At 45.8% G+C, this 27,486-nt stretch overlaps 1 protein-coding gene across 4 annotated transcripts in view; it reads right to left on the bottom strand.

Annotated features, from left to right (window-relative positions):
• Positions 1–27,486, bottom strand: part of TFR2 (transferrin receptor 2) — a 147,351-nt gene that overhangs the window by 26,299 nt on the left and 93,566 nt on the right. For all 4 annotated transcript variants that reach the window (XM_073583692.1, XM_073583693.1, XM_073583695.1 and 1 more), the window contains exons 6-9: positions 24,835–24,946; positions 22,257–22,379; positions 22,105–22,182; positions 20,314–20,453 (exon numbers count right to left, since the gene is read on the bottom strand). In XM_073583692.1, coding sequence (XP_073439793.1) covers positions 20,314–20,453; positions 22,105–22,182; positions 22,257–22,379; positions 24,835–24,946 — 453 coding nt within the window. The remainder of the gene's footprint in view (positions 1–20,313; positions 20,454–22,104; positions 22,183–22,256; positions 22,380–24,834; positions 24,947–27,486) is intronic.

The following is a 27,486-nucleotide window of genomic DNA, read 5'->3' as shown; positions in this document are numbered from 1 at the left end:
CTTCCAATTCATCTCTACTTCATCCAGGTCTCGCATGTTTCATGCTGGATAAGGCGTCAGCATGGGTATTCTCAGCCCCTCTTATGTAAGCGATTTTATACTGAGACTTTGCCATTCTGGCTACCCATCTTTGCATTTTCCAAATGTGCCAGCGGATTGTTGTCGGTCCGCACTAATACTTCAGACCCAGACAAGTACTGTCATGTTGGACACTGTTCGCACCAGGGTGTCCGGCAGACAGCGGTAATACCCCATCCCACCACTTGGTTCTCAGCAGCGCTGGTTGGTCTTCTGATCCGGCTTGGATTGGGTTAACCAGGTTGTCATTCTGGCTGAGGGCTTTAAATTGTCCTGCGTGACTATGGGAGTCGCCGACTATAGCTCTTGCCTTGTACTAGCGATACCGGTCTGGAGTGGTGGTCTAAGGAGCATACGGTCTCTGGTGTAGTATATTCCGTTGTTGCCATTATTTCCTCCCTGTGTTGTATTTTTTGGTTGCCCTTGCACATTACTGTATTCCCCTGTGTGTACGCGGTGTGGTGCATTTCCGTGATCCCTGTCCATACTTATTTGTGGGGTCTGGTGTTTGGTCTCCTCACTGGGTGGAGGGTGGTGGGTTCAGCTTAGGGCTGGACAGGAGACAAGGACAGGGTGGAGGCCCAGGCAGGCACACCTTCAGTGTAAACCCTGGGTTGAGGGACAGACAGGGTTTCCCCTAGTCTGAGGGACACCGCAGGGGCCCCGGGGTTTTAGCCTATAGTTACCTAGGCTTCCCATGACATTATAGTCGGCCCAAGAATTAGCTACCATGGATCCTATAGTCTCCATAACCAAGCAGCTGGAGGCTCTGTCCATACAGGTCACTGAACTGAGGGGGGTGCTCCAGCAACAAGGCCTGTCAGTCCCTGCTGTGCAAACTGAGGCGGCAGTCAGGGCAGCTGAACCCAAGTTACCTCTCCCTGAACGATTTTCTGGTGATCGCTGTAAGTTCGTTGTATTTCGTGAATCCTGCAAATTGTATTTTCGCATGCGTCCACTCTCCTCAGGAAATGAGGCTCAGCGTGTGGGCTTGGTAGTTTCCTTGCTGGGTGGTGACCCACAAGCATGGGCGTTTTCACTACCTTCTGATTCACCTGCATTTGAGTCCATAGACTTTTTTTTTTCTGCTCTTGGTTTAATCTATGACGATCCTGACAGACTGGCGTTAGCAGAGTCTAACATACGCTCTATACTCCAGGGTGAGTGACTGGCGGAGGATTACTGTACTGAATTTCGTCGCTGGGCTGTGGACACTCAATGGAATGACCCTGCACTAAGGAGTCAATTTTTGCATGGGGTTTCTGGAAGAGTAAAACAAGCTCTGCTAATGTATGAGACTCCCGCCTCTCTGGAGGCTGCTATGGTGCTTGTAGTACGCATTGATTGCCGTTTTCGTCAGAGGTCGCAGGAGACATTGCCTGTGGGGGGGCAGTCTCTGGTGAGGTCGCCTCAGGTGAATCCGTGGAACCTATGCAGATCGCTGGTATATCACATACACATAATAACAAGCATAAATGTCTCCTACCCAGAAAGCAAGGGGTCTGTTTTTTTTGTGGCAAAAAAGGACATTTTATTAATGCTTGCCCCCTGGTACCTAAGGAAGACGTGCCGGTGGAAAACTGCTAGGCTCAGAGGGTTTGGAGGAGTCTAGTCTGAGCCTTTGCATATCCTCCGTGGTGGTCTCCCAGTGTATGCTCCCTGCCAAGGTAGTTATCGGGGGCCAAGAGCTGTTGATTACTGTATTTGTGATAGTGGTTCAGCCGCTAATCTCATTGATGAGAGATTCGCGCGGACAGCGCGATTGAAGGTGGAGAAGCTGCCTAATCCTATCCGGGTGGTTACCATCAATGCCTCCCCTCTCTCACAAGGGGAGACTAAAGAGTTTGTGGCTGATGTAAAACTCCACATTGGGGTCCTACACTCTGAGCGGGTAACATGTAAGGTGCTCAGTAACTTACCTGCTCAGGTAGTTCTGAGGTTTCCATGGTTGTCTACGCACAATCCGGTGATTGATTGGAAAACCCAGGATATAATCCAGTGGAGCAGATATTGCCAGAAGAGTTGTCTGGCCACGTGTATCTCCGCTGTGACTCCCAGCATCCCGGAACCACTGCTGGACTTTGCTGATGTATTTTCTGAAAGAGGTTGTTCAGAGCTGCCACCGCACCGACCCTATGACTGTGCTATTAGGTTAAAACCGGGAGCTAAGTTACCGAAAGCCAGGATGTTTAATATCTCAGGTCCTGAGAGGCAAGCTCTCAAAGAATACATTGCAGAACGTCTAAGCAAAGGGCACATCAGGCCTTCATCATCTCCATTGGCGGCGGGGTTCTCCTTTGTCAAGAAGAAAGATGGCGGATTACGCCCGTGTCTGGATTTCAGGGAACTCAACCAGATTACGGTTCGTGACCCCTACCCGATGCCACTGATACCCGATTTGTTCAACCAGGTGTCTGGTGCCAAATGGTTTTCCAAGCCTGACCTCAGGGGGGCGTACAATCTCATAAGAGTCCGTCAAGGGGATGAATGGAAGACGGCATTTAATACCCCTGAGGGTCATTTTGAGAATTTGGTGATGCCATTTGGGTTGACGAGCGCGCCAGCAGTATTTCAACATTTCATAAATGATGTCTTTTCTCATCTCTTGGGGAAATTTGTTATTATATACCTTGATGACAGTCTTATTTACTCACGCGACCGTGATGCACACATAGAGCATGTTAGGCAGGTGTTGCAGTTGCTCAGGGAGAACAAGCTCTATGCCAAGCTTGAGAAATGTGTATTTGTCGTCCAAGAATTACCTTTTTTGGGTTATGTAATTTCCGCCTCAGGGTTTAAAATGGACACCGCTAAAGTGCAAGCGGTGCTGCAGTGGGATCGGCCTGATAATCTCAAGGCGCTTCAGCGATTCCTGGGCTTTTCCAACTATTATAGGAAATTTATTAAGAATTTTTCTATGATTGCTAAACCGCTCACCGACATGACTAAAAAAGGTACCAATTTTTCTGACTGCTTCGAGGCGGCGGTTCGCGCGTTTGAATTCCTCAAAAACAGTTTTGCTTCAGCTCCCATCCTGGTTCAGCCTGATGTCTCCCTACCATTTACCGTGGAGGTGGATGCATCTGAGGTGGGAGTGGGGGCTGTACTGTCTCAGGGTCCATCCTTGGGCGAATTGCATCCGTGTGCCTACTTCTCCAAGAAGCTGTCGCCGGCCGAGTGTAGTTACGATATTGGTAACAGGGAATTGTTGGCCATCAAGTTGGCATTTGAGGAATGCCGACACTTCTTGGAGGGGGCTGTCCATCAGATTACTGTTACCACAGACCATAAAAATCTGCTTTATTTAGAGTCTGCTAAACGCCTGTCCCCCAGACAGGCTCGCTGGGCGTTATTCTTCACCCGGTTCAATTTTTTTGTGACATACCGACCAGGTTCTAAGAATACTAAGGCGGACGCCTTGTCCAGATATTTTCCGGGTGGAGAGCCACGTGAGGATCCGGTGCCTATCCTCCAAAAGGGAGTTGTGGTCTCGGCTCTCACGACAGAAGTTGAGGCAGAGATTGCGGAGGCTGAGGAGGAGGTACCGCCGGATCTGCCTCCTAATAAATCGTTTGTGCCACTACACCTACGCTTAAAGGTGTTAGGGGAACATCACGATAGTGTCCTGGCGGGCCACCCAGGGGTTAAGGGCACTTTTGGTGGCCCAAAATCCGGCAGGACGTGGCCTCATATGTGTCAGCCTGTACCACGTGCGCACGGGCCAAGACACCACGCTCCCGTCCTGCTGGCATGTTGCATCCTCTCCTTGTGCCCAGTAAGCCATGGACTGAGATTTCCATGGATTTCCTTACGGATTTGCCCTCCTCGGCTGGGAACACGGTCATTCTGGTAATAGTTGATCGGTTCTCTAAAATGTCGCATTTCGTTGCTTTGCCATCTTTGCCCAATGCGAAGACCCTTGCTCAGGTATTTATTCGCGAGGTGGTCAGACTTCATGGTGTCCCGTCTGACATTGTATCTGATAGAGGTACACAATTTGTGGCAAAATTTTGGAGAGCTTTTTGTTCGCGCCTAGGGAATAAATTGTCTCATTCATCGGCTTTCCATCCTCAGTCGAATGGGCAGACTGAGCGTATGAACCAAAACCTGGAGCAATACTTACGCTGTTTTGTGTTTGACAATCAGGAAGAGTGGTCGGCGTTTCTTCCTCTGGCTGAATTCGCGATAAACAATCATTGTCAGGAATCATCTGGGGAATCTCCTTTCTTTTGTGTCTATGGTCAACATCCCCAATTCTGTACCTTGCGCCATGGGTGCTCTGCGGGCGTCCCTGAGGAGGACCAGTTGGGAGCACAATTGTCATCCGTTTGGAGGAGAGTAAAGCAGCGCTTGCTGAATGTAGGTTCTAGGTACAAACGTGTGGCTGACGGTAGACGTGTGCCAGGTCCGGACCTGTGTGTGGGTGATTGGGTGTGACTGTCTACAAGGAACATCAAACTCAAAATACCATCGCTTAAGTTGGGTCCCAGGTTCATTGGTCCGTTTAGGATCTCCGCAATTATCAACCCTGTGGCATTTCGTTTGGAGTTACCTGCCGTATACAAGATACATAATGTGTTTCACAAGGCGTTACTTAAGAAAGTCGTGGGTGCTGTTGAGGTTTCTCCCGTGCCACCACCTCCCGTCTTGGTGGATGGCACGTTGGAGTTTGAGGTGTCCAAGGTGGTTGACTCTCGGGTAGTGCGTCGCACTCTACAGTACCTGGTCCACTGGCGTGGCTATGGTCCTGAGGAGAGCACTTGGGTGCCGGCTTCGGACATACATGCGGACCGACTGATTACAGGGTTTCATCGCCGGGTCCTCGACATTGTGAGGTTCCTGGGGTCCCTCGTAGAAGGCAGGGTACTGTCATGTTGGACACTGTTCGCACCAGGGTGTCCGGCAGACAGCGGTAATACCCCATCCCACCACTTGGTTCTCAGCGGCGCTGGTTGGTCTTCTGATCCAGCTTGGATTGGGTTAACCAGGTTGTCATTCTGGCTGAGGGCTTAGCCACGCCCTCTGTCTTTAAATTGTCCTGCGTGACTATGGGCGTCGCCGACTATAGCTCTTGCCTTGTGCTAGCGATACCGGTCTGGAGTGGTGGTCTAAGGAGCATACGGTTTCTGGTGTAGTATATTCCGTTGTTGCCATTTTGCCTCCCTGTGTTGTATTTTTTGGTTGCCCTTGCACATTATTGTATTCCCCTGTGTGTACGCGGTGTGGTGCGTTCCCTTTATCCCTGTCCATACTTATTTGTGGGGTCTGGTGTTTGGTCTCCTCACTGGGTGGAGGGTGGTGGGTTCCGCTTAGGGCTGGACAGGAGACAAGGACAGGGTGGAGGCCCAGGCAGGCACACCTTCAGTGTAAACCCTGGGTTGAGGGACAGACAGGGTCTCCCCTAGTCTGAGGGACTCCGCAGGGGCCCCGGGGTTTCAGCCTAAAGTTACCTAGGCTTCCCATGACAAGTAATCCGCGAACCTCTCTGTCATAGCCCACACCAACGCCGGCAGCTCTAACTTAAAGGAACTATAGTTGTCCGGATTTCGTTCGGAATCGTGAATTGACTGACGCGCATATGTGATCACCTTCTCTCTCCTGTCCTGTATCTGTGACAACACGCCCCAAGTCCATGCAAACTTCTGTCAGTGTGGAGGATGAACGGTGGCAAAATATCTCCGTAAGCCAATACTGGGGCTTCCATTAGTGTCTTCTTTAGATCTTGAAAGGCCTTTTCCTGACATTCTCCCCAACAGCCTGTTTTTTTGGGGGCCTGAGGGCACTCCCTTTAAAAGTTCGAGCAGTGGATTCTCTATGTGAGCAAAATTCTTCATGAAATGCCGGTAGTACCCTGTCAGTCCCAAGAAGGCCCGGACATCTTTCACTGTTTCCAGCGTGGGCCAGTCCTGCACCACAGCAATTTTTTCCCGAGACGGCTTTACTCCTTCAGCAGAGACAACATGACCCAGGTACTCAATTTGGGTTTCACTTTTAGCCCGTGTCTCTGAAGGCGGATTAACACCTGTTCCAGTCTGAGTTGATGGTCCTCGAAGGAAGCGGCATAGAGGATAATGTTGTCCAGATAGATAAGCGTGGCCTCGAAATTTAAATCACCTAAGCACCTTTCCATCAACTGTTGAAATGCCCCGGAGTAGTGGCCCACCCGAATGGCAACCGGTTGAATTCATACAGACCCATTGGGAGTATAAAGGCTGTCTTGGGCCGATCCTGTTCCGACATTGACACTTGCCAGTATCCACTGGCCAGGTCTAAAGTTGAAAAGAATTTGGCTTTCCCCAACGCCGACAAGGATTCTTCAATTCTGAGTAGCGGGTACACATCTTTTACGGTACAGGCATTTAGCTTACGATAATCCACAAAAAATGTAGTGTGCCATCCTTTCTTCACTAGCACTATAGGGGCAGCCCACAAACTCTGACTTTCCCTGATGACGCCCTTCTGCAGCATCTGGCTAAGCATACTTTTCACCTCTTGATGGTTGTGGAGGAATTTGTCTGTATCGTTCTCTTATGGGCATGGCATTCCCTGTTGGTATCTCATGTGTGATGGCGGTGGTGCAGCTAAAATCATCCTCATGACATGTGAAGAAGTCCCAATATCATCTTAATATAGACTCCACTTGCTGGACCTGTGAGGAAGCAAGGTCAAATAGCTCAGCCCGCATCTCTTGCAGTATCTGTTGCCCTTCCTGTATATGCTGAGGCTCTGGTGCCAGTGAGGAGTCCACCGCCACTGTCCAAGGGTCTCCCTGCATTACCGTCAGTTGCACATCCTGAGGTGGTATCACTTCTTCGGGTATACCCCTAATCCGGGCTACTTCACTCCTAGTGGAAATCGTAATATTGTGCTCTCCTGAGTTGACACAGCGCACTAGGACCATTGCATCACGAACTATGGCTAGCGAATGGGCCACCAGAAGCCCGGGAGGTAGTTGTTCTGGAATAGAAGGCTCAATTTGGATCTCTACCCCTTCAAGCAGTATGCGCGCCTGGACAGGCAGGTGTAGAATGGTCTGCCCCGGTCAAAGAACTAGTTTGGTTGAAGCTGGAACAATCACTTTTCCTAATGTTCCCCCATCATTGGAGGACACCTGAGCCTGAGGTACACGGATTAACTGCTGGAACACTCATCTCTTCTCCACTGCTTCAGGATTCCATCAGAAGGCTCACTGATGAGAAGACCCCCGAACTCCTTAAGAACATTCATTCCCAGGGTGACGGCATGTCCGCTATTCACTTCTCCATGGGTCAACACCACACCCTTTCATCCCGGGTCCTTGCCACAAATGGTTATTTGCATCCACACCACTCCTGTGACCAGAATGGGCAGGTGATTAGCAGCTGTCAGCTTTATTACTGGGCCCCACTCAAGCCGCTGGGCTTCAGGAAAATATCGAAGAGGCTTCAGGCATATTAGTCACCTGCGAGCCCGTATCCACCAGATTCGGGGTACCCCCAGACTTCTTAATCTCAGCCAACCCCCCTCTAATATCTTGAAGTTCTTTCCTCAATTCTTCCACCCATTGAGGTTCGGTGATTTTGTTTATAGATACCTCTCCGCTCTGGACCTTCCCTACCAAAACTGTCACCCTCTGCTCTTATTCCCGTGCGCGGGCATCGTTTCCCACCTCAGAAAAAGTCAAGCTCTGATTTACCCCCGTAGGGCCTGTTTGATCAGCACGACTCGAAGCCCGTCACCAACTGATCCTGCAGCATTACGTCAGTAGGGCCTATGCCGTCTATTCTAACGATGGCAGTGTGCAACTCTTGAAGAGCATTCATATACTGAGTCACAGTCTCCCCCTCCCTCTGCATACGACTAAACATACGCATCCACAGTTCCCCTACATCTGTGGGGTCCCCATGGGTCTCCTCTAAAATTTGCAGCACCTATTAAAGGTGTCCCATTCTCTGAGGGGTCGTAGCATAACTGAGTCTCTAGCTTCTCCATCTATCGCCATTATAGCCACCTCAGCTTCTAGTGCAGGGGTCATGGGATGCATTCTTATCATCCCCCTTATGCGTTCAGTCCCGCTCCATAACATGGTATTATTCCCCATGAACTTAGGAAGGTTGTTCAGCATTGCCCACAGGGAATACTGGACCTAGGGCCTCCCCCAACTGCTTGATCTGCCTCCATGCTGTTAGACTGCATCCTGCCGACTACGCCACGTGTAGGGTTATGCAGGAATGCGGGATGCAGTGATGAGCAGGAGGCAGAGCAAGAGTTAACAAGGGTTTATTACAGGGTATACTTCTCGCAGGGAGAGGATCAGGGGAAAATGGGGATTGAGGTCCTGGAAGAGAATAAATGTTCAACAAAAGGGTCTGATGTTCCCAGAAGATGGAGGCTTGGAGATCCCGCAGGGGCGCCGTAGGTGACGCGTGAGGTCTCTGGCTTGATCCTGGAGGAACGTGAGGCACTGTCTCCTGACAGCCGCGATGTATCCTGGCTTTCCTAGGCATAGCGCTGAAGTCCCGGAAGGAGGTCTCTGTAGCGGAGGCATCTGCAGCGCCGCTGTGGGAGGCACGAGCACAGTGGCGAGGACCGGGGAAGTACTGGACAGTTCGGTGTGATTTCCCTGGTGATGCAGGCAGCAAGCACCGCCTGAAGTCAGCGGAACGGTATGGGATGCCTCCTCTGTGTGAGAGGTGAGCAGGTCTACAGCCTCCTACGCTCACCGTACGTCGGGTAAACGTAGGCCGTGCGGTCTGGTCTGATGTCGTAGTGCTGCAGAGAGTGAGTCAATCTTCACCTGAGGCGCACTCTGCCTTCCTGCCAAAGACCCTGTTTTCGCGCAACCCGTCCTTTTTATTCCCAACCCGCCCCCTTCAGTCAGGTGCACAGGCCTGTCCAGGTCAGAAAGTGTTCCCCCTGGTAAGAATGGTGACAGTCCCAATAGTTCCGACCCTGACACGAGAGGTACCCGCAGCCCGGTCCATCTCCCTGCATACTCACTTACACTGCGCACTGTATATATAATGTACTGATAATACAGGGGTGTACTCACTTATACTGAGCACTGTGTATATAATGTACTGATAATACAGGGGTGTACTCACTTATACTGAGCTCTATATATATAATGTACTGATAATACAGGGGTGTACTCACTTATACTGAGCACTGTGTATATAATGTACTGATAATACAGGGGTGTACTCACTTATACTGAGCTCTGTATATATAATGTACTGATAATACAGGGGCATACTCACTTACACTGCGCACTGTATATATAATGTACTGATAATACAGGGGTGTACTCACTTATACTGAGCACTGTGTATATAATGTACTGATAATACAGGGGTGTACTCACTTATACTGAGCTCTGTATATATAATGTACTGATAATACAGGGGTGTACTCACTTCTGCTGAGCACTGTATATGTAATGTACTGATAATACAGGGGTGTACTCACTTATACTGAACACTGTGTATATAATGTACTGATTATACAGGGGTGTACTCACTTATACTGAGCACTGTATATGTAATGTACTGATTATACAGGGGTGTACTCACTTATACTGAGCACTGTGTATATAATGTACTGATTATACAGGGTTGTACTCACTTATACTGAACACTGTATATGTAATGTACTGATTATACAGGGTTGTACTCACTTATACTGAACACTGTATATGTAATGTACTGATTATACAGGGGTGTACTCACTTATACTGAGCTCTGTATATATAATGTACTGATAATACAGGGGTGTACTCACTTATACTGAGCTCTGTATATATAATGTACTGATTATACAGGGGTGTACTCACTTATACTGAACACTGTGTATATAATGTACTGATAATACAGGGGTGTACTCACTTATACTGAACACTGTGTATATAATGTACTGATAATACAGGGTTGTACTCACTTATACTGAGCTCTGTATATATAATGTACTGATAATACAGGGGTGTACTCACTTATACTGAGCACTGTATATATAATGTACTGATAATACAGGGGTGTACTCACTTATACTGAACACTGTGTATATAATGTACTGATAATACAGGGGTGTACTCACTTATACTGAGCTCTGTATATATAATGTACTGATAATACAGGGGTGTACTCACTTCTGCTGAGCACTGTATATGTAATGTACTGATAATACAGGGGTGTACTCACTTATACTGAACACTGTGTATATAATGTACTGATTATACAGGGGTGTACTCACTTATACTGAGCACTGTATATGTAATGTACTGATTATACAGGGGTGTACTCACTTATACTGAGCACTGTGTATATAATGTACTGATAATACAGGGTTGTACTCACTTATACTGAACACTGTATATGTAATGTACTGATAATACAGGGGTGTACTCACTTATACTGAACACTGTGTATATAATGTACTGATAATACAGGGGTGTACTCACTTATACTGAACACTGTGTATATAATGTACTGATAATACAGGGTTGTACTCACTTATACTGAGCTCTGTATATATAATGTACTGATAATACAGGGGTGTACTCACTTATACTGAGCACTGTATATATAATGTACTGATAATACAGGGGTGTACTCACTTATACTGAACACTGTGTATATAATGTACTGATAATACAGGGGTGTACTCACTTATACTGAGCTCTGTATATATAATGTACTGATAATACAGGGGTGTACTCACTTATACTGAACACTGTGTATATAATGTACTGATAATACAGGGGTGTACTCACTTATACTGAACACTGTGTATATAATGTACTGATAATACAGGGGTGTACTCACTTATACTGAACACTGTGTATATAATGTACTGATAATACAGGGGTGTACTCACTTATACTGAACACTGTGTATATAATGTACTGATAATACAGGGTTGTACTCACTTATACTGAGCTCTGTATATATAATGTACTGATAATACAGGGGTGTACTCACTTATACTGAGCACTGTATATATAATGTACTGATAATACAGGGGTGTACTCACTTATACTGAACACTGTGTATATAATGTACTGATAATACAGGGGTGTACTCACTTATACTGAGCTCTGTATATATAATGTACTGATAATACAGGGGTGTACTCACTTATACTGAGCACTGTGTATATAATGTACTGATAATACAGGGTTGTACTCACTTATACTGAACACTGTGTATATAATTTACTGATAATACAGGGGTGTACTCACTTATACTGAACACTGTGTATATAATGTACTGATTATACAGGGGTGTACTCACTTATACTGAACACTGTGTATATAATGTACTGATTATACAGGGGTGTACTCACTTATACTGAACACTGTGTATATAATGTACTGATAATACAGGGGTGTACTCACTTATACTGAACACTGTGTATATAATGTACTGATTATACAGGGGTGTACTCACTTATACTGAGCTCTGTATATATAATGTACTGATAATACAGGGGTGTACTCACTTATACTGAACACTGTGTATATAATGTACTGATAATACAGGGGTGTACTCACTTATACTGAACACTGTGTATATAATGTACTGATTATACAGGGGTGTACTCACTTATACTGAGCTCTGTATATATAATGTACTGATAATACAGGGGTGTACTCACTTATACTGAACACTGTGTATATAATTTACTGATAATACAGGGGTGTACTCACTTATACTGAGCTCTGTATATATAATGTACTGATAATACAGGGGTGTACTCACTTATACTGAACACTGTGTATATAATGTACTGATAATACAGGGGTGTACTCACTTATACTGAGCTCTGTATATATACTGTACTGATAATACAGGGGTGTACTCACTTATACTGAACACTGTGTATATAATGTACTGATAATACAGGGGTGTACTCACTTATACTGAGCTCTGTATATATAATGTACTGATAATACAGGGGTGTACTCACTTATACTGAGCACTGTGTATATAATGTACTGATAATACAGGGTTGTACTCACTTATACTGAGCTCTGTATATATAATGTACTGATAATACAGGGGTGTACTCACTTATTCTGAGCACTGTATATGTAATGTACTGATTATACAGGGGTGTACTCACTTATACTGAACACTGTGTATATAATGTACTGATAATACAGGGTTGTACTCACTTATACTGAGCTCTGTATATATAATGTACTGATAATACAGGGGTGTACTCACTTATACTGAACACTGTGTATATAATGTACTGATAATACAGGGTTGTACTCACTTATACTGAGCACTGTATATATAATGTACTGATAATACAGGGGTGTACTCACTTATACTGAACACTGTGTATATAATGTACTGATAATACAGGGGTGTACTCACTTATACTGAGCTCTGTATATATAATGTACTGATAATACAGGGGTGTACTCACTTATACTGAGCTCTGTATATATAATGTACTGATAATACAGGGGTGTACTCACTTATACTGAACACTGTATATGTAATGTACTGATAATACAGGGGTGTACTCACTTATACTGAGCTCTGTATATATAATGTACTGATAATACAGGGGTGTACTCACTTATACTGAACACTGTGTATATAATGTACTGATAATACAGGGGTGTACTCACTTATACTGAGCTCTGTATATATAATGTACTGATAATACAGGGGTGTACTCACTTATACTGAGCTCTGTATATATAATGTACTGATAATACAGGGGTGTACTCACTTATACTGAACACTGTGTATATAATGTACTGATAATACAGGGGTGTACTCACTTATACTGAACACTGTGTATATAATGTACTGATAATACAGGGGTGTACTCACTTATACTGAGCTCTGTATATATAATGTACTGATAATACAGGGGTGTACTCACTTATACTGAACACTGTGTATATAATGTACTGATAATACAGGGGTGTACTCACTTATACTGAGCACTGTATATGTAATGTACTGATAATACAGGGGTGTACTCACTTATACTGAGCACTGTATATGTAATGTACTGATAATACAGGGGTGTACTCACTTATACTGAGCACTGTATATGTAATGTACTGATAATACAGGGTTGTACTCACTTATACTGAACACTGTGTATATAATGTACTGATAATACAGGGGTGTACTCACTTATACTGAGCACTGTATATGTAATGTACTGATAATACAGGGGTGTACTCACTTATACTGAGCACTGTATATGTAATGTACTGATAATACAGGGGTGTACTCACTTATACTGAGCACTGTATATGTAATGTACTGATAATACAGGGGTGTACTCACTTATACTGAGCACTGTATATGTAATGTACTGATAATACAGGGGTGTACTCACTTATACTGAGCACTGTATATGTAATGTACTGATAATACAGGGGTGTACTCACTTAGACTGAGCACTGTATATACTGTATACTGTACTGATAATACAGGGTTGTACTCACTTAGACTGAGCACTGTATATATACTGTACTGATAATACAGGGGTGTACTCACTTAGACAGAGCACTGTATATATACTGTACTGATAATACAGGGGTGTACTCACTTATACTGAGCACTGTGTATATAATGTACTGATAATACAGGGGTGTACTCACTTATACTGAGCTCTGTATATATAATGTACTGATAATACAGGGGGTGTACTCACTTCTGCTGAGCACTGTATATCTAATGTACTGATTATACAGGGGTGTACTCACTTCTGCTGAGCACTGTATATGTAATGTACTGATAATACAGGGGTGTACTCACTTATACTGAGCACTGTATATATAATGTACTGATAATACAGGGTTGTACTCACTTCTGCTGAGCTCTGTATATATACTGTACTGATAATACAGGGGTGTACTCACTTATACTGAACACTGTATATCTAATGTACTGATTATACAGGGGTGTACTCACTTATACTGAGCTCTGTATATATAATGTACTGATAATACAGGGGTGTACTCACTTATACTGAACACTGTATATCTAATGTACTGATTATACAGGGGTGTACTCACTTATACTGAGCTCTGTATATATAATGTACTGATAATACAGGGGGTGTACTCACTTCTGCTGAGCACTGTATATCTAATGTACTGATTATACAGGGATGTACTCACTTCTGCTGAGCACTGTATATGTAATGTACTGATAATACAGGGGTGTACTCACTTATACTGAGCACTGTATATATAATGTACTGATAATACAGGGTTGTACTCACTTCTGCTGAGCACTGTATATCTAATGTACTGATAATACAGGGGTGTACTCACTTATACTGAGCTCTGTATATATAATGTACTGATAATACAGGGGGTGTACTCACTTCTGCTGAGCACTGTATATCTAATGTACTGATTATACAGGGGTGTACTCACTTCTGCTGAGCACTGTATATGTAATGTACTGATAATACAGGGGTGTACTCACTTATACTGAGCACTGTATATATAATGTACTGATAATACAGGGGGTGTACTCACTTCTGCTGAGCACTGTATATCTAATGTACTGATTATACAGGGGTGTACTCACTTCTGCTGAGCTCTGTATATATAATGTACTGATAATACAGGGGTGTACTCACTTATACTGAGCACTGTGTATATAATGTACTGATAATACAGGGTTGTACTCACTTATACTGAACACTGTGTATATAATGTACTGATTATACAGGGGTGTACTCACTTATACTGAGCTCTGTATATATAATGTACTGATTATACAGGGGTGTACTCACTTCTGCTGAGCACTGTATATGTAATGTACTGATAATACAGGGGTGTACTCACTTATACTGAGCACTGTATATATAATGTACTGATAATACAGGGGTGTACTCACTTATACTGAGCACTGTATATATAATGTACTGATAATACAGGGGGTGTACTCACTTATACTGAACACTGTGTATATAATGTACTGATTATACAGGGGTGTACTCACTTATACTGAGCACTGTGTATATAATGTACTGATAATACAGGGGTGTACTCACTTATACTGAGCTCTGTATATATAATGTACTGATAATACAGGGGTGTACTCACTTATACTGAGCACTGTGTATATAATGTACTGATAATACAGGGGTGTACTCACTTATACTGAGCTCTGTATATATAATGTACTGATTATACAGGGGTGTACTCACTTATACTGAACACTGTGTATATAATGTACTGATTATACAGGGGTGTACTCACTTATACTGAGCACTGTGTATATAATGTACTGATAATACAGGGGTGTACTCACTTATACTGAGCTCTGTATATATAATGTACTGATAATACAGGGGGTGTACTCACTTCTGCTGAGCACTGTATATATACTGTACTGATAATACAGGGGTGCACTCACTTATACTGAACACTGTGTATATAATGTACTGATAATACAGGGGTGTACTCACTTATACTGAGCACTGTGTATATAATGTACTGATAATACAGGGGTGTACTCACTTATTCTGAGCACTGTGTATATACTGTACTGATTATACAGGGGTGTACTCACTTATTCTGAGCACTGTGTATATACTGTACTGATGATACAGGGGTGTATTCGCTCATACTGTGCACTGTATATATACTGTACTGATTATACAGGGGTGTACTCACTTAGACTGAGCACTGTGTATATATACTGTACGGATTATACAGGGGTGTACTCACTTAGACTGAGCACTGTGTATATAATGTACTGATAATACAGGGGTGTACTCACTTATACTGAGCACTGTGTATATAATGTACTGATAATACAGGGGTGTACTCACTTCTGCTGAGCACTGTATATGTAATGTACTGATAATACAGGGTTGTACTCACTTATACTGAGCTCTGTATATATAATGTACTGATAATACAGGGGGTGTACTCACTTCTGCTGAGCACTGTATATCTAATGTACTGATTATACAGGGGTGTACTCACTTCTGCTGAGCACTGTATATGTAATGTACTGATAATACAGGGGTGTACTCACTTATACTGAGCACTGTATATATAATGTACTGATAATACAGGGGGTGTACTCACTTCTGCTGAGCACTGTATATCTAATGTACTGATTATACAGGGGTGTACTCACTTCTGCTGAGCTCTGTATATATAATGTACTGATAATACAGGGGTGTACTCACTTATACTGAGCACTGTGTATATAATGTACTGATAATACAGGGTTGTACTCACTTATACTGAACACTGTGTATATAATGTACTGATTATACAGGGGTGTACTCACTTATACTGAGCTCTGTATATATAATGTACTGATTATACAGGGGTGTACTCACTTCTGCTGAGCACTGTATATGTAATGTACTGATAATACAGGGGTGTACTCACTTATACTGAGCACTGTATATATAATGTACTGATAATACAGGGGTGTACTCACTTATACTGAGCACTGTATATATAATGTACTGATAATACAGGGGGTGTACTCACTTATACTGAACACTGTGTATATAATGTACTGATTATACAGGGGTGTACTCACTTATACTGAGCACTGTGTATATAATGTACTGATAATACAGGGGTGTACTCACTTATACTGAGCTCTGTATATATAATGTACTGATAATACAGGGGTGTACTCACTTATACTGAGCACTGTGTATATAATGTACTGATAATACAGGGGTGTACTCACTTATACTGAGCTCTGTATATATAATGTACTGATTATACAGGGGTGTACTCACTTATACTGAACACTGTGTATATAATGTACTGATTATACAGGGGTGTACTCACTTATACTGAGCACTGTGTATATAATGTACTGATAATACAGGGGTGTACTCACTTATACTGAGCTCTGTATATATAATGTACTGATAATACAGGGGGTGTACTCACTTCTGCTGAGCACTGTATATATACTGTACTGATAATACAGGGGTGCACTCACTTATACTGAACACTGTGTATATAATGTACTGATAATACAGGGGTGTACTCACTTATACTGAGCACTGTGTATATAATGTACTGATAATACAGGGGTGTACTCACTTATTCTGAGCACTGTGTATATACTGTACTGATTATACAGGGGTGTACTCACTTATTCTGAGCACTGTGTATATACTGTACTGATGATACAGGGGTGTATTCGCTCATACTGTGCACTGTATATATACTGTACTGATTATACAGGGGTGTACTCACTTAGACTGAGCACTGTGTATATATACTGTACGGATTATACAGGGGTGTACTCACTTAGACTGAGCACTGTGTATATAATGTACTGATAATACAGGGGTGTACTCACTTATACTGAGCACTGTGTATATAATGTACTGATAATACAGGGGTGTACTCACTTCTGCTGAGCACTGTATATGTAATGTACTGATAATACAGGGTTGTACTCACTTATACTGAGCACTGTATATGTAATGTACTGATTATACAGGGGTGTACTCACTTCTGCTGAGCACTGTATATGTAATGTACTGATAATACAGGGGTGTACTCACTTATTCTGAACACTGTGTATATAATGTACTGATAATACAGGGGTGTACTCACTTGGACTGAGCACTGTATATATACTGTACTGATAATACAGGGGTGTACTCACTTAGACTGAGCACTGTGCATATAATGTACTGATTATACAGGGGTGTACTCACTTCTGTTGAGCACTGTATATGTAATGTTCTGATGATACAGAGGTGTACTCACTTATACTGAGCACTGTATATATACTGTACTGATAATACAGGGGTGTACTCACTTATACTGAGCACTGTATATATACTGTACTGATAATACAGGGGTGTACTCACTTATACTGAGCACTGTATATATACTGTACTGATAATACAGGGGTGTACTCACTTATACTGAGCACTGTATATATACTGTACTGATTATACAGGGGTGTACTCACATATACTGAGCACTGTGTATATAATGTACTGATAATACAGGGGTGTACTCACTTATACTGAGCACTGTATATATACTGTACTGATAATACAGGGGTGTACTCACTTATACTGAGCACTGTATATATACTGTACTGATTATACAGGGGTGTACTCACATATACTGAGCACTGTGTATATAATGTACTGATAATACAGGGGTGTACTCACTTATACTGAGCACTGTATATATACTGTACTGATAATACAGGGGTGTACTCACTTATACTGAGCACTGTATATATACTGTACTGATTATACAGGGGTGTACTCACATATACTGAGCACTGTGTATATAATGTACTGATAATACAGGGGTGTACTCACTTATACTGAGCACTGTATATATACTGTACTGATAATACAGGGGTGTACTCACTTATACTGAGCACTGTATATATAATGTACTGATTATACAGGGGTGTACTCACTTATACTGAGCACTGTATATATAATGTACTGATAATACAGGGGTGTACTCACTTATACTGAGCACTGTATATATACTGTACTGATAATACAGGGGTGTACTCACTTATACTGAGCACTGTATATATACCGTACTGATAATACAGGGGTGTACTCACTTATTCTGAGCACTGTATATATACTGTACTGATAATACAGGGGTGTACTCACTTATACTGAGCACTGTATATATACTGTACTGATAATACAGGGGTGTACTCACTTATACTGAGCACTGTATATATACTGTACTGATAATACAGGGGTGTACTCACTTATACTGAGCACTGTATATATACTGTACTGATTATACAGGGGTGTACTCACCTATTCTGAGCACTGTGTATATAATGTACTGATTATACAGGGGTGTACTCACTTATTCTGAGCACTGTGTATATACTGTACTGATTATACAGGGGTGTACTCACTTATTCTGAGCACTGTGTATATACTGTACTGATCATACAGGGGTGTACTCACTTATACTGAGCACTGTATATATACTGTACTGATTATACAGGGGTGTACTCACTTATTCTGAGCACTGTGTATATAATGTACTGATCATACAGGGGTGTACTCACTCATTCTGAGCACTGTGTATATACTGTACTGATAATACAGGGGTGTACTCACTTATACTGAGCACTGTATATATACTGTACTGATAATACAGGGGTGTACTCACTTATACTGAGCACTGTGTATATACTGTACTGATTATACAGGGGTGTACTCACTTATTCTGAGCACTGTGTATATACTGTACTGATAATACAGGGGTGTATTCTCTCATACTGTGCACTGTATATATACTGTACTGATTATACAGGGGGTGTACTCACTTATTCTGAGCAATGTGTATGTAATGTACTGATAATACAGGGGTGTACTCACTTATTCTGAGCACTGTGTATATACTGTACTGATAATACAGGGGTGTATTCTCTCATACTGTGCACTGTATATATACTGTACTGATTATACACGGGTGTACTCACTTATTCTGAGCACTGTGTATATGATGTACTGGTAATACAGGGGTGTACTCACTTATTCTGAGCACTGTGTATATAATGTACTGATAATACAAGGGTGTACTCACTTATTCTGAGCACTGTTTATATAATGTACTGATAATACAGGGGCGTACTCACTTATACTGAGCACTGTGTATATACTGTACTGATTATACAGGGGTGTACTCACTTATTCTGAGCACTGTGTATATAATGTGCTGATAATACAGGGGTGTACTCACTTATACTGAGCACTGTATATATACTGTACTGATAATACAGGGGTGTACTCACTTATTCTGAGCACTGTGTATATAATGTACTGATAATACAGGGGTGTACTCACTTATACTGAGCACTGTGTATATACTGTACTGATTATACAGGGGTGTACTCACTTATTCTGAGCACTGTGTATATAATGTGCTGATAATACAGGGGTGTACTCACTTATTCTGAGCACTGTGTATATAATGTACTGGTAATACAGGGGTGTACTCACTTATTCTGAGCACTGTGTATATAATGTACTGATAATACAGGGGTGTACTCACTTATTCTGAGCACTGTGTATATAATGTACTGGTAATACAGGGGTGTACTCACTTATTCTGAGCACTGTGTATATAATGTACTGATAATACAGGGGTGCACTCACTTACACATCGTGTCTTACACCCCGCTCACATGACACGTGATGACGTGTTCTCAGGCTGCAGCTCTGGATGTGACTGGAGGGCAAAGATTGCCGCAGCTTCGCACCTACCCCAGTAATGAGCGTGCAGACGACAGACTGATCGCCTGCACCAGGATTTTCGGGAGTCCAGAGGATTTGAAGGGAGGAAATTGTGTGTGATTGAAGGACGGGAACCCCGGAGTGTTGGGGTCTCCAGTGCCAAAGTGAACCTGGAAGGAGAGAAGAGGGAGACAGAGACCCCATCAGTGGATGGAATACGAGAGCCACGCTCAGCCGGCGGGCTACGGGGCGAGTCACGCTCCCTGTCGGCAGGCTACTGGGCGAGTCACGCTCTCTGCTGGCGGGCTACGGGGCGAGTCACGCTCCCTGTCGGCAGGCTACTGGGTGAGTCACGCTCTCTGCCCTCTGCCGGCGGGCTACTGGGTGAGTCACGCTCTCTGCCCTCTGCCGGCGGGCTACTGGGTGAGTCACGCTCTCTGCCGGCGGGCTACTGGGCGAGTCACGCTCTCTGCCGGCAGGCTACTGGGTGAGTCACGCTCTCTGCCGGCGGGCTACGGGACGAGTCACGCTCTCTGCCGGCGGGCTACGGGACGAGTCACGCTCTCTGCCGGCGGGCTACGGGACGAGTCACGCTCTCTGCCGGCGGGCTACGGGACGAGTCACGCTCTCTGCCGGCGGGCTACGGGACGAGTCACGCTCTCTGCCGGCGGGCTACGGGGCGAGTCACGCTCTCTGCCGGCGGGCTACTGGGTGAGTCACGCTCTCTGCCGGCGGGCTACTGGGTGAGTCACGCTCTCTGCCGGCGGGCTACTGGGTGAGTCACGCTCTCTGCCGGCGGGCTACGGGACGAGTCACGCTCTCTTCCGGCGGGCTACGGGACGAGTCACGCTCTCTGCCGGCGGGCTACGGGACGAGTCACGCTCTCTTCCGGCGGGCTATGGGACGAGTCACGCTCTCTGCCGGCGGGCTACGGGACGAGTCACGCTCTCTGCCGGCGGGCTACGGGACGAGTCACGCTCTCTGCCGGCGGGCTACGGGGCGAGTCACGCTCTCTGCCGGCGGGCTACGGGGCGAGTCACGCTCTCTGCCAGCGGACTACGGGGCAAGTCACGCTCTCTGCCGGCGGGCTACGGGGCGAGTCACGCTCTCTGCCGGCGGGCTACGGGGCGAGTCACGCTCTCTGCCGGCGGGCTACTGAGCGAGTCACGCTCTCTGCCGGCGGGCTACGGGGCGAGTCACGCTCACTGCCGGCGGGCTACGGGGTGAGTCACGCTCTCTTTTGACAGCCTACTGGGTGAGTCACGCTCTCTGTCGGCAGGCTACGGGGTGAGTCACGCTCTCTGTCGGCGGGCTACGGGGTGAGTCACGCTCTCTGCCGGCGGGCTACGGGGTGAGTCACGCTCTCTGTCGACAGCCTACTGGGTGAGTCACGCTCTCTGTCGACAGGCTACGGGGTGAGTCACGCTCTCTGTCGGCAGGCTACGGGGTGAGTCAAGCTCTCTGCCGGCAGGTTACGGGGTGAGTGACGCTCTCTGCCGGCAGGCTACGGGGTGAGTCACGCTCTCTGTCGGCAGGCTACGGGGTGAGTCAAGCTCTCTGCCGGCAGGCTACGGGGTGAGTGACGCTCTCTGTCGGCAGGCTACGGGGTGAGTGACGCTCTCTGTCGGCAGGCTACGGGGTGAGTGACGCTCTCTGTCGGCAGGCTACTGGGTGAGTCACGCTCTCTGTCGGCAGGCTACGGGGTGAGTCACGTTCTCTGCCGGCAGGCTACGGGGTGAGTCACGCTCTCTGTCGGCAGGCTACGGGGTGAGTTAAGCTCTCTGCCGGCAGGCTACAGGGAAGCCTGTCACCATTACTCACATGTCCATACACCAGGGTCTCCACATTTTCTGGGAATATTAAGACGCCCACAGCTCCGGCCATCTCTGCATTGTAGACCTGCAGGGGAAGAATGTGCTGCAGTAATGAAGGCTACAAGTGGCCCCGGAGCCCGACCGCCCGCTGCCCCTCACCTTCTCCGCGAAGCTGATCAGCCCGGCACGGACGATGACCAGAGCGGCCGATACATTCACAGCCCGAGACCTCAGGACCTGGAAATCTTCCACACGTCCATAATTCACGTACAGCAAACCCCCCTGTAATACAGCAACATCCACAGTGCCCCCATAATAACAGCGATATCCACAGTGCTCCCATAATAACAGTGATATCCACAGTGCTCCCCATAATAACAGTGATATCCACAGTGCCCCCCATAATAACAGTGATATCCACAGTGCTTCCATAATAACAGTGATATCCACAGTGCCCCCCATAATAACAGTGATATCCACAGTGCCCCCCATAATAACAGTGATATCCACAGTGCTCCCCATAATAACAGTGATATCCACAGTGCCCCCCATAATAACAGTGATATCCACAGTGCCCCCATAATAACAGTGATATCCACAGTGCCCCCATAATAACAGTGATATCCACAGTGCTCCCATAATAACAGTGATATCCACAGTGCTCCCCATAATAACAGTGATATCCACAGTGCCCCCCATAATAACAGTGATATCCACAGTGCTCCCCATAATAACAGTGATATCCACAGTGCCCCCCATAATAACAGTGATATCCACAGTGCCCCCATAATAACAGTGATATCCACAGTGCCCCCATAATAACAGTGATATCCACAGTGCTCCCCATAATAACAGTGATATCCACAGTGCTCCCCATAATAACAGCGATATCCACAGTGCTCCCCATAATAACAGTGATATCCACAGTGCCCCCCATAATAACAGTGATATCCACAGTGCCCCCCATAATAACAGTGATATCCACATTGCTCCCCATAATAACAGTGATATCCACAGTGCCCCCCCATAATAACAGTGATATCCACAGTGCCCCCATAATAACAGTGATATCCACAGTGCCCCCATAATAACAGTGATATCCACAGTGCCCCCATAATAACAGTGATATCCACAGTGCCCCCATAATAACAGTGATATCCAAAGTGCCCCCCATAATAACAGTGATATCCACAGTGCTCCCCATAATAACAGTGATATCCACAGTGCCCCCCATAATAACAGTGATATCCACAGTGCCCCCATAATAACAGTGATGTCCACAGTGCCCCCATAATAACAGTGATATCCACAGTGCTCCCATAATAACAGTGATATCCACAGTGCCCCCATAATAACAGTGATATCCACAGTGTCCCCATAATAACAGTGATATCCACAGTGCCCCCCATAATAACAGCGATATCCACAGTGCCCCCATAATAACAGTGATATCCACAGTGTCCCCATAATAACAGTGATATCCACAGTGTCCCCATAATAACAGTGATATCCACAGTGCCCCCCATAATAACAGCGATATCCACAGTGCCCCCATAATAACAGTGATATCCACAGTGCTCCCCATAATAACAGTGATATCCACAGTGTCCCCATAATAACAGTGATATCCACAGTGCTCCCCATAATAACAGTGATATCCACAGTGCTCCCCATAATAACAGTGATATCCACAGTGCTCCCCATAATAACAGTGATATCCACAGTGCCCCCCATAATAACAGCGATATCCAGTGCCCCCATAATAACAGTGATATCCAGTGCCCCCATAATAACAGTGATATCCACAGTGCCCCCATAATAACAGTGATATCCACAGTGCCCCCATAATAACAGTGATATCCACAGTGCCCCCATAATAACAGTGATATCCAAAGTGCCCCCCATAATAACAGTGATATCCACAGTGCTCCCCATAATAACAGTGATATCCACAGTGCCCCCCATAATAACAGTGATATCCACAGTGCCCCCATAATAACAGTGATATCCACAGTGCCCCCATAATAACAGTGATATCCACAGTGCTCCCATAATAACAGTGATATCCACAGTGCCCCCATAATAACAGTGATATCCACAGTGTCCCCATAATAACAGTGATATCCACAGTGCCCCCCATAATAACAGCGATATCCACAGTGCCCCCATAATAACAGTGATATCCACAGTGTCCCCATAATAACAGTGATATCCACAGTGCCCCCATAATAACAGTGATATCCACAGTGCTCCCCATAATAACAGTGATATCCACAGTGTCCCCATAATAACAGTGATATCCACAGTGCTCCCCATAATAACAGTGATATCCACAGTGCTCCCCATAATAACAGTGATATCCACAGTGCTCCCCATAATAACAGTGATATCCACAGTGCCCCCCATAATAACAGCGATATCCAGTGCCCCCATAATAACAGTGATATCCAGTGCCCCCATAATAACAGCGATATCCACAGTGCCCCCATAATAACAGTGATATCCACAGTGCCCCCATAATAACAGTGATATCCAGTGCCCCCATAATAACAGTGATATCCACAGTGTCCCCATAATAACAGTGATATCCACAGTGCTCCCCATAATAACAGTGATATCCACAGTGTCCCCATAATAACAGTGATATCCACAGTGCTCCCCATAATAACAGCGATATCCACAGTGCCCCCATAATAACAGCGATATCCACAGTGCCCCCATAATAACAGGGCGTTACCTCCGCCTTCCCTGTGGCGCTGTACGGACAGTACACTTCCGGGTCTCCGATGTCAAGCGTCTGCACAATCGCGCTGCTGTCATTAATAATGTCCAGGGTGTTGGGGTGAGATCTGTGGAGGACACATAATGATATCGGCGGCTCAGAGTGATGTCATAATGTAATGGTAAATAGGACCAATCTATAGACCACCTGTCGAGAGCGAACGTCGCCCTCATTTTGAGCACTCAATCATGGCTTCTTCACAAATGGAAATAGACAAAACAACTCACACTCCATTTGACCCCGCTGTTCTATGACCCCCTGCTGTAAACAGGTAATTAAAGTGGGTTTTCTGATGGAGAGCAGACACGAAATCTATGCTAAAGGCCGGGAGGCGACACATTGGGCTGTGTGTGCGCATTGTGCATTTACTTGCAGAAATTTCTGCTTCTCTTGGCAGTAAAAACGTTGAGGAAAATTTGCAGCTTTTTTTCATGTGCACAGCAAATCCTGAAAGGTAAAATACGGATCATGTGCACAGCACTTCAGGATTCTCATGGACCTTGCTGACTTCAGGATTCCGTAGTGGTTTTGGGTCAATTTCACAAGGAAAAAATGCAGCAAAAATGCACCGTGTGCACAAAGCCTTAGCGCCTGTGGAGATAAATCTTCCTGCGTTTAAAGGAATTACAGTCCAATGATACGAGACGCTCGGGCACTGAAGTCCAGTTATGAATTTTTTTGTGACAGGCGTGGGGAGGAGGGCCCCCGCAGAGTGTCTGGCCGGAACCAAGGGGACAGCCATCTAAGTTCCTAAGGGAGCTGTACCCGGGGAGCGAAAGAGGGAGGTGGATGGCTGAGAGTGACAGAACAGCAAGGGGAGGGGCGAGTATAAAAGGGACAGGGAACTCGCAGGGGAGTCAGTTGGCAGCACGGCACAGACAGAGCAGGAGCAACGGACACTGAAGGGAGAGGAGGCCAGCAGCTTAGGGGACATTAACAGCGGCCTGTCGTTAGGAGACGCCGGGATTACCGACCAGAGACTACCGCTTCACTCCAGTCTGGAGTCGCGGCCTACCCACGGACATCCGCGGCCGTTGCCGCTGTATTCCAGACTGTCACGCGCTGTCCGCTGCCTCTCGCGGTGACTACCGCTCCACTTTAGCCCGCAGTTGCGGCCTCCCGTGGACACTGTCGCCCAGGTGCAGCCCGCGGCTGCAGCCTGTTCATCACCGCCCACAGCTGCCATTCCCCCGCTGCAGTCGGCAGTTGGGGCCTGTTCCTCGCTAGCAGAGAGACTCAGTGCATAGCTCCAGGCCGTGCACGTGGCCTGTAAACCGCCACCCCTGGAAACTGCGACACAACCCTGCTTGGGGGACTGGAGTCTCCTTAAAACCTGTGACTTTGAGCCCGCTGTCTTCACAGGGGGTCGCCACCTCAAAGGACCCCTTCAGGGCCTGTTGTGCCCGTACTCCCCTGGGTGCCGGAGCACCCGAAGACGACGCCAGATCCTCAACAACTGGGCCCAGCAACTACGACACCAAAGTGTCTTCTTCATAGACGCCGAGGGACGACAGAACAGATAAATGACAATATTGACACTAAGGACCCGTAGTTGGCCATACCGCGGCCTCATAGTAGCCGGCCTCTGCCGGGGTAATTGTACTCCCTTTAATAGTGTTTGGTTGTTTTGAGTCCCTGTGTGGACATTTGTTGTTGTTTTTTTCTGGTTGCTTAGTATAGCCCTAGTGGCATTCATTTTATAAAAGTTATTTTCAAAAGTATTCTCAGTCTCGCGACTCGTCACTGCATCCTGCGTACCTGCTTTACCACATTTGGTGTAGTCGGCAGGATGCAGTCCCCGAGCGCAGACAATAGCACCCCAGACGAGGGCAGGGCCGCGAACTCAACAGATAACGGGGGGGGGCCCTCGTTCCAGCATGTCGTTGGGGGCTATGCTGAGCAACCTGCCTAGGTTTTCCGGCCCCAATACCATGCTATGGAGCTGGGCAGAGCGAATGCGGGGGCTTTTCCGGATGCACCCGATGACTCCCGACCTGGAAGTTGAAGTAGCCCTCATGGCATTAAACGGGGAGGCTCGGAATTCAGTAATGTTGAGGCCCCCGGGACTCCGCAACACATTTGGTAGAGTTTTGTACATTTTAGAACAGACTCATGGGGACCTGACCGACGTGGGGGAGTTAAGGACCCGGTTGTTCAGTCGTATGCAGGGGGAGGGGGAGACCATCACCCAATATATGAATGTCCTCCAAGAGTTACACACAGCCATTGAACGGAAGGACGGCGTAGGGGTAGGACCTATTGACATTACACTACGCGACTTGTTGGTGACGTCTGCGGGATCCGTTAATAAAGCAGGCATTACGGGAGCAGGTCAGAGTAAACCCAGGTATGGATTTTGTAGAGGTGGGGAGTCAGGCCCGTGCTCGAGAGCAGGAGCAGGGAATGGCGGTCCCCGTGGGGAAGGTCTGGAGTGTGGAGGCTTCCTTGAACGCAGTCTAAGAGCCTAAATTGGTAGAGGAGATGAAACAGGAGTAGAAGAACATCAAGGGCGAGCTGGCCAAAGTGAAAATACGCACTGAATCTGGGACTGGACAGTCTAGTTTCAATCCCGGCCCCTGGGGGCCCCACGCTACCCAGAGTGGCCGG

This window comes from Dendrobates tinctorius, unplaced genomic scaffold (genome assembly GCF_039654945.1).
Source record: "Dendrobates tinctorius isolate UK_male_01 unplaced genomic scaffold, ASM3965494v1 ptg000080l, whole genome shotgun sequence".
Taxonomy (NCBI): Eukaryota; Metazoa; Chordata; class Amphibia; order Anura; family Dendrobatidae; genus Dendrobates; species Dendrobates tinctorius.
This window is presented reverse-complemented; position numbering and strand designations above follow the sequence as displayed.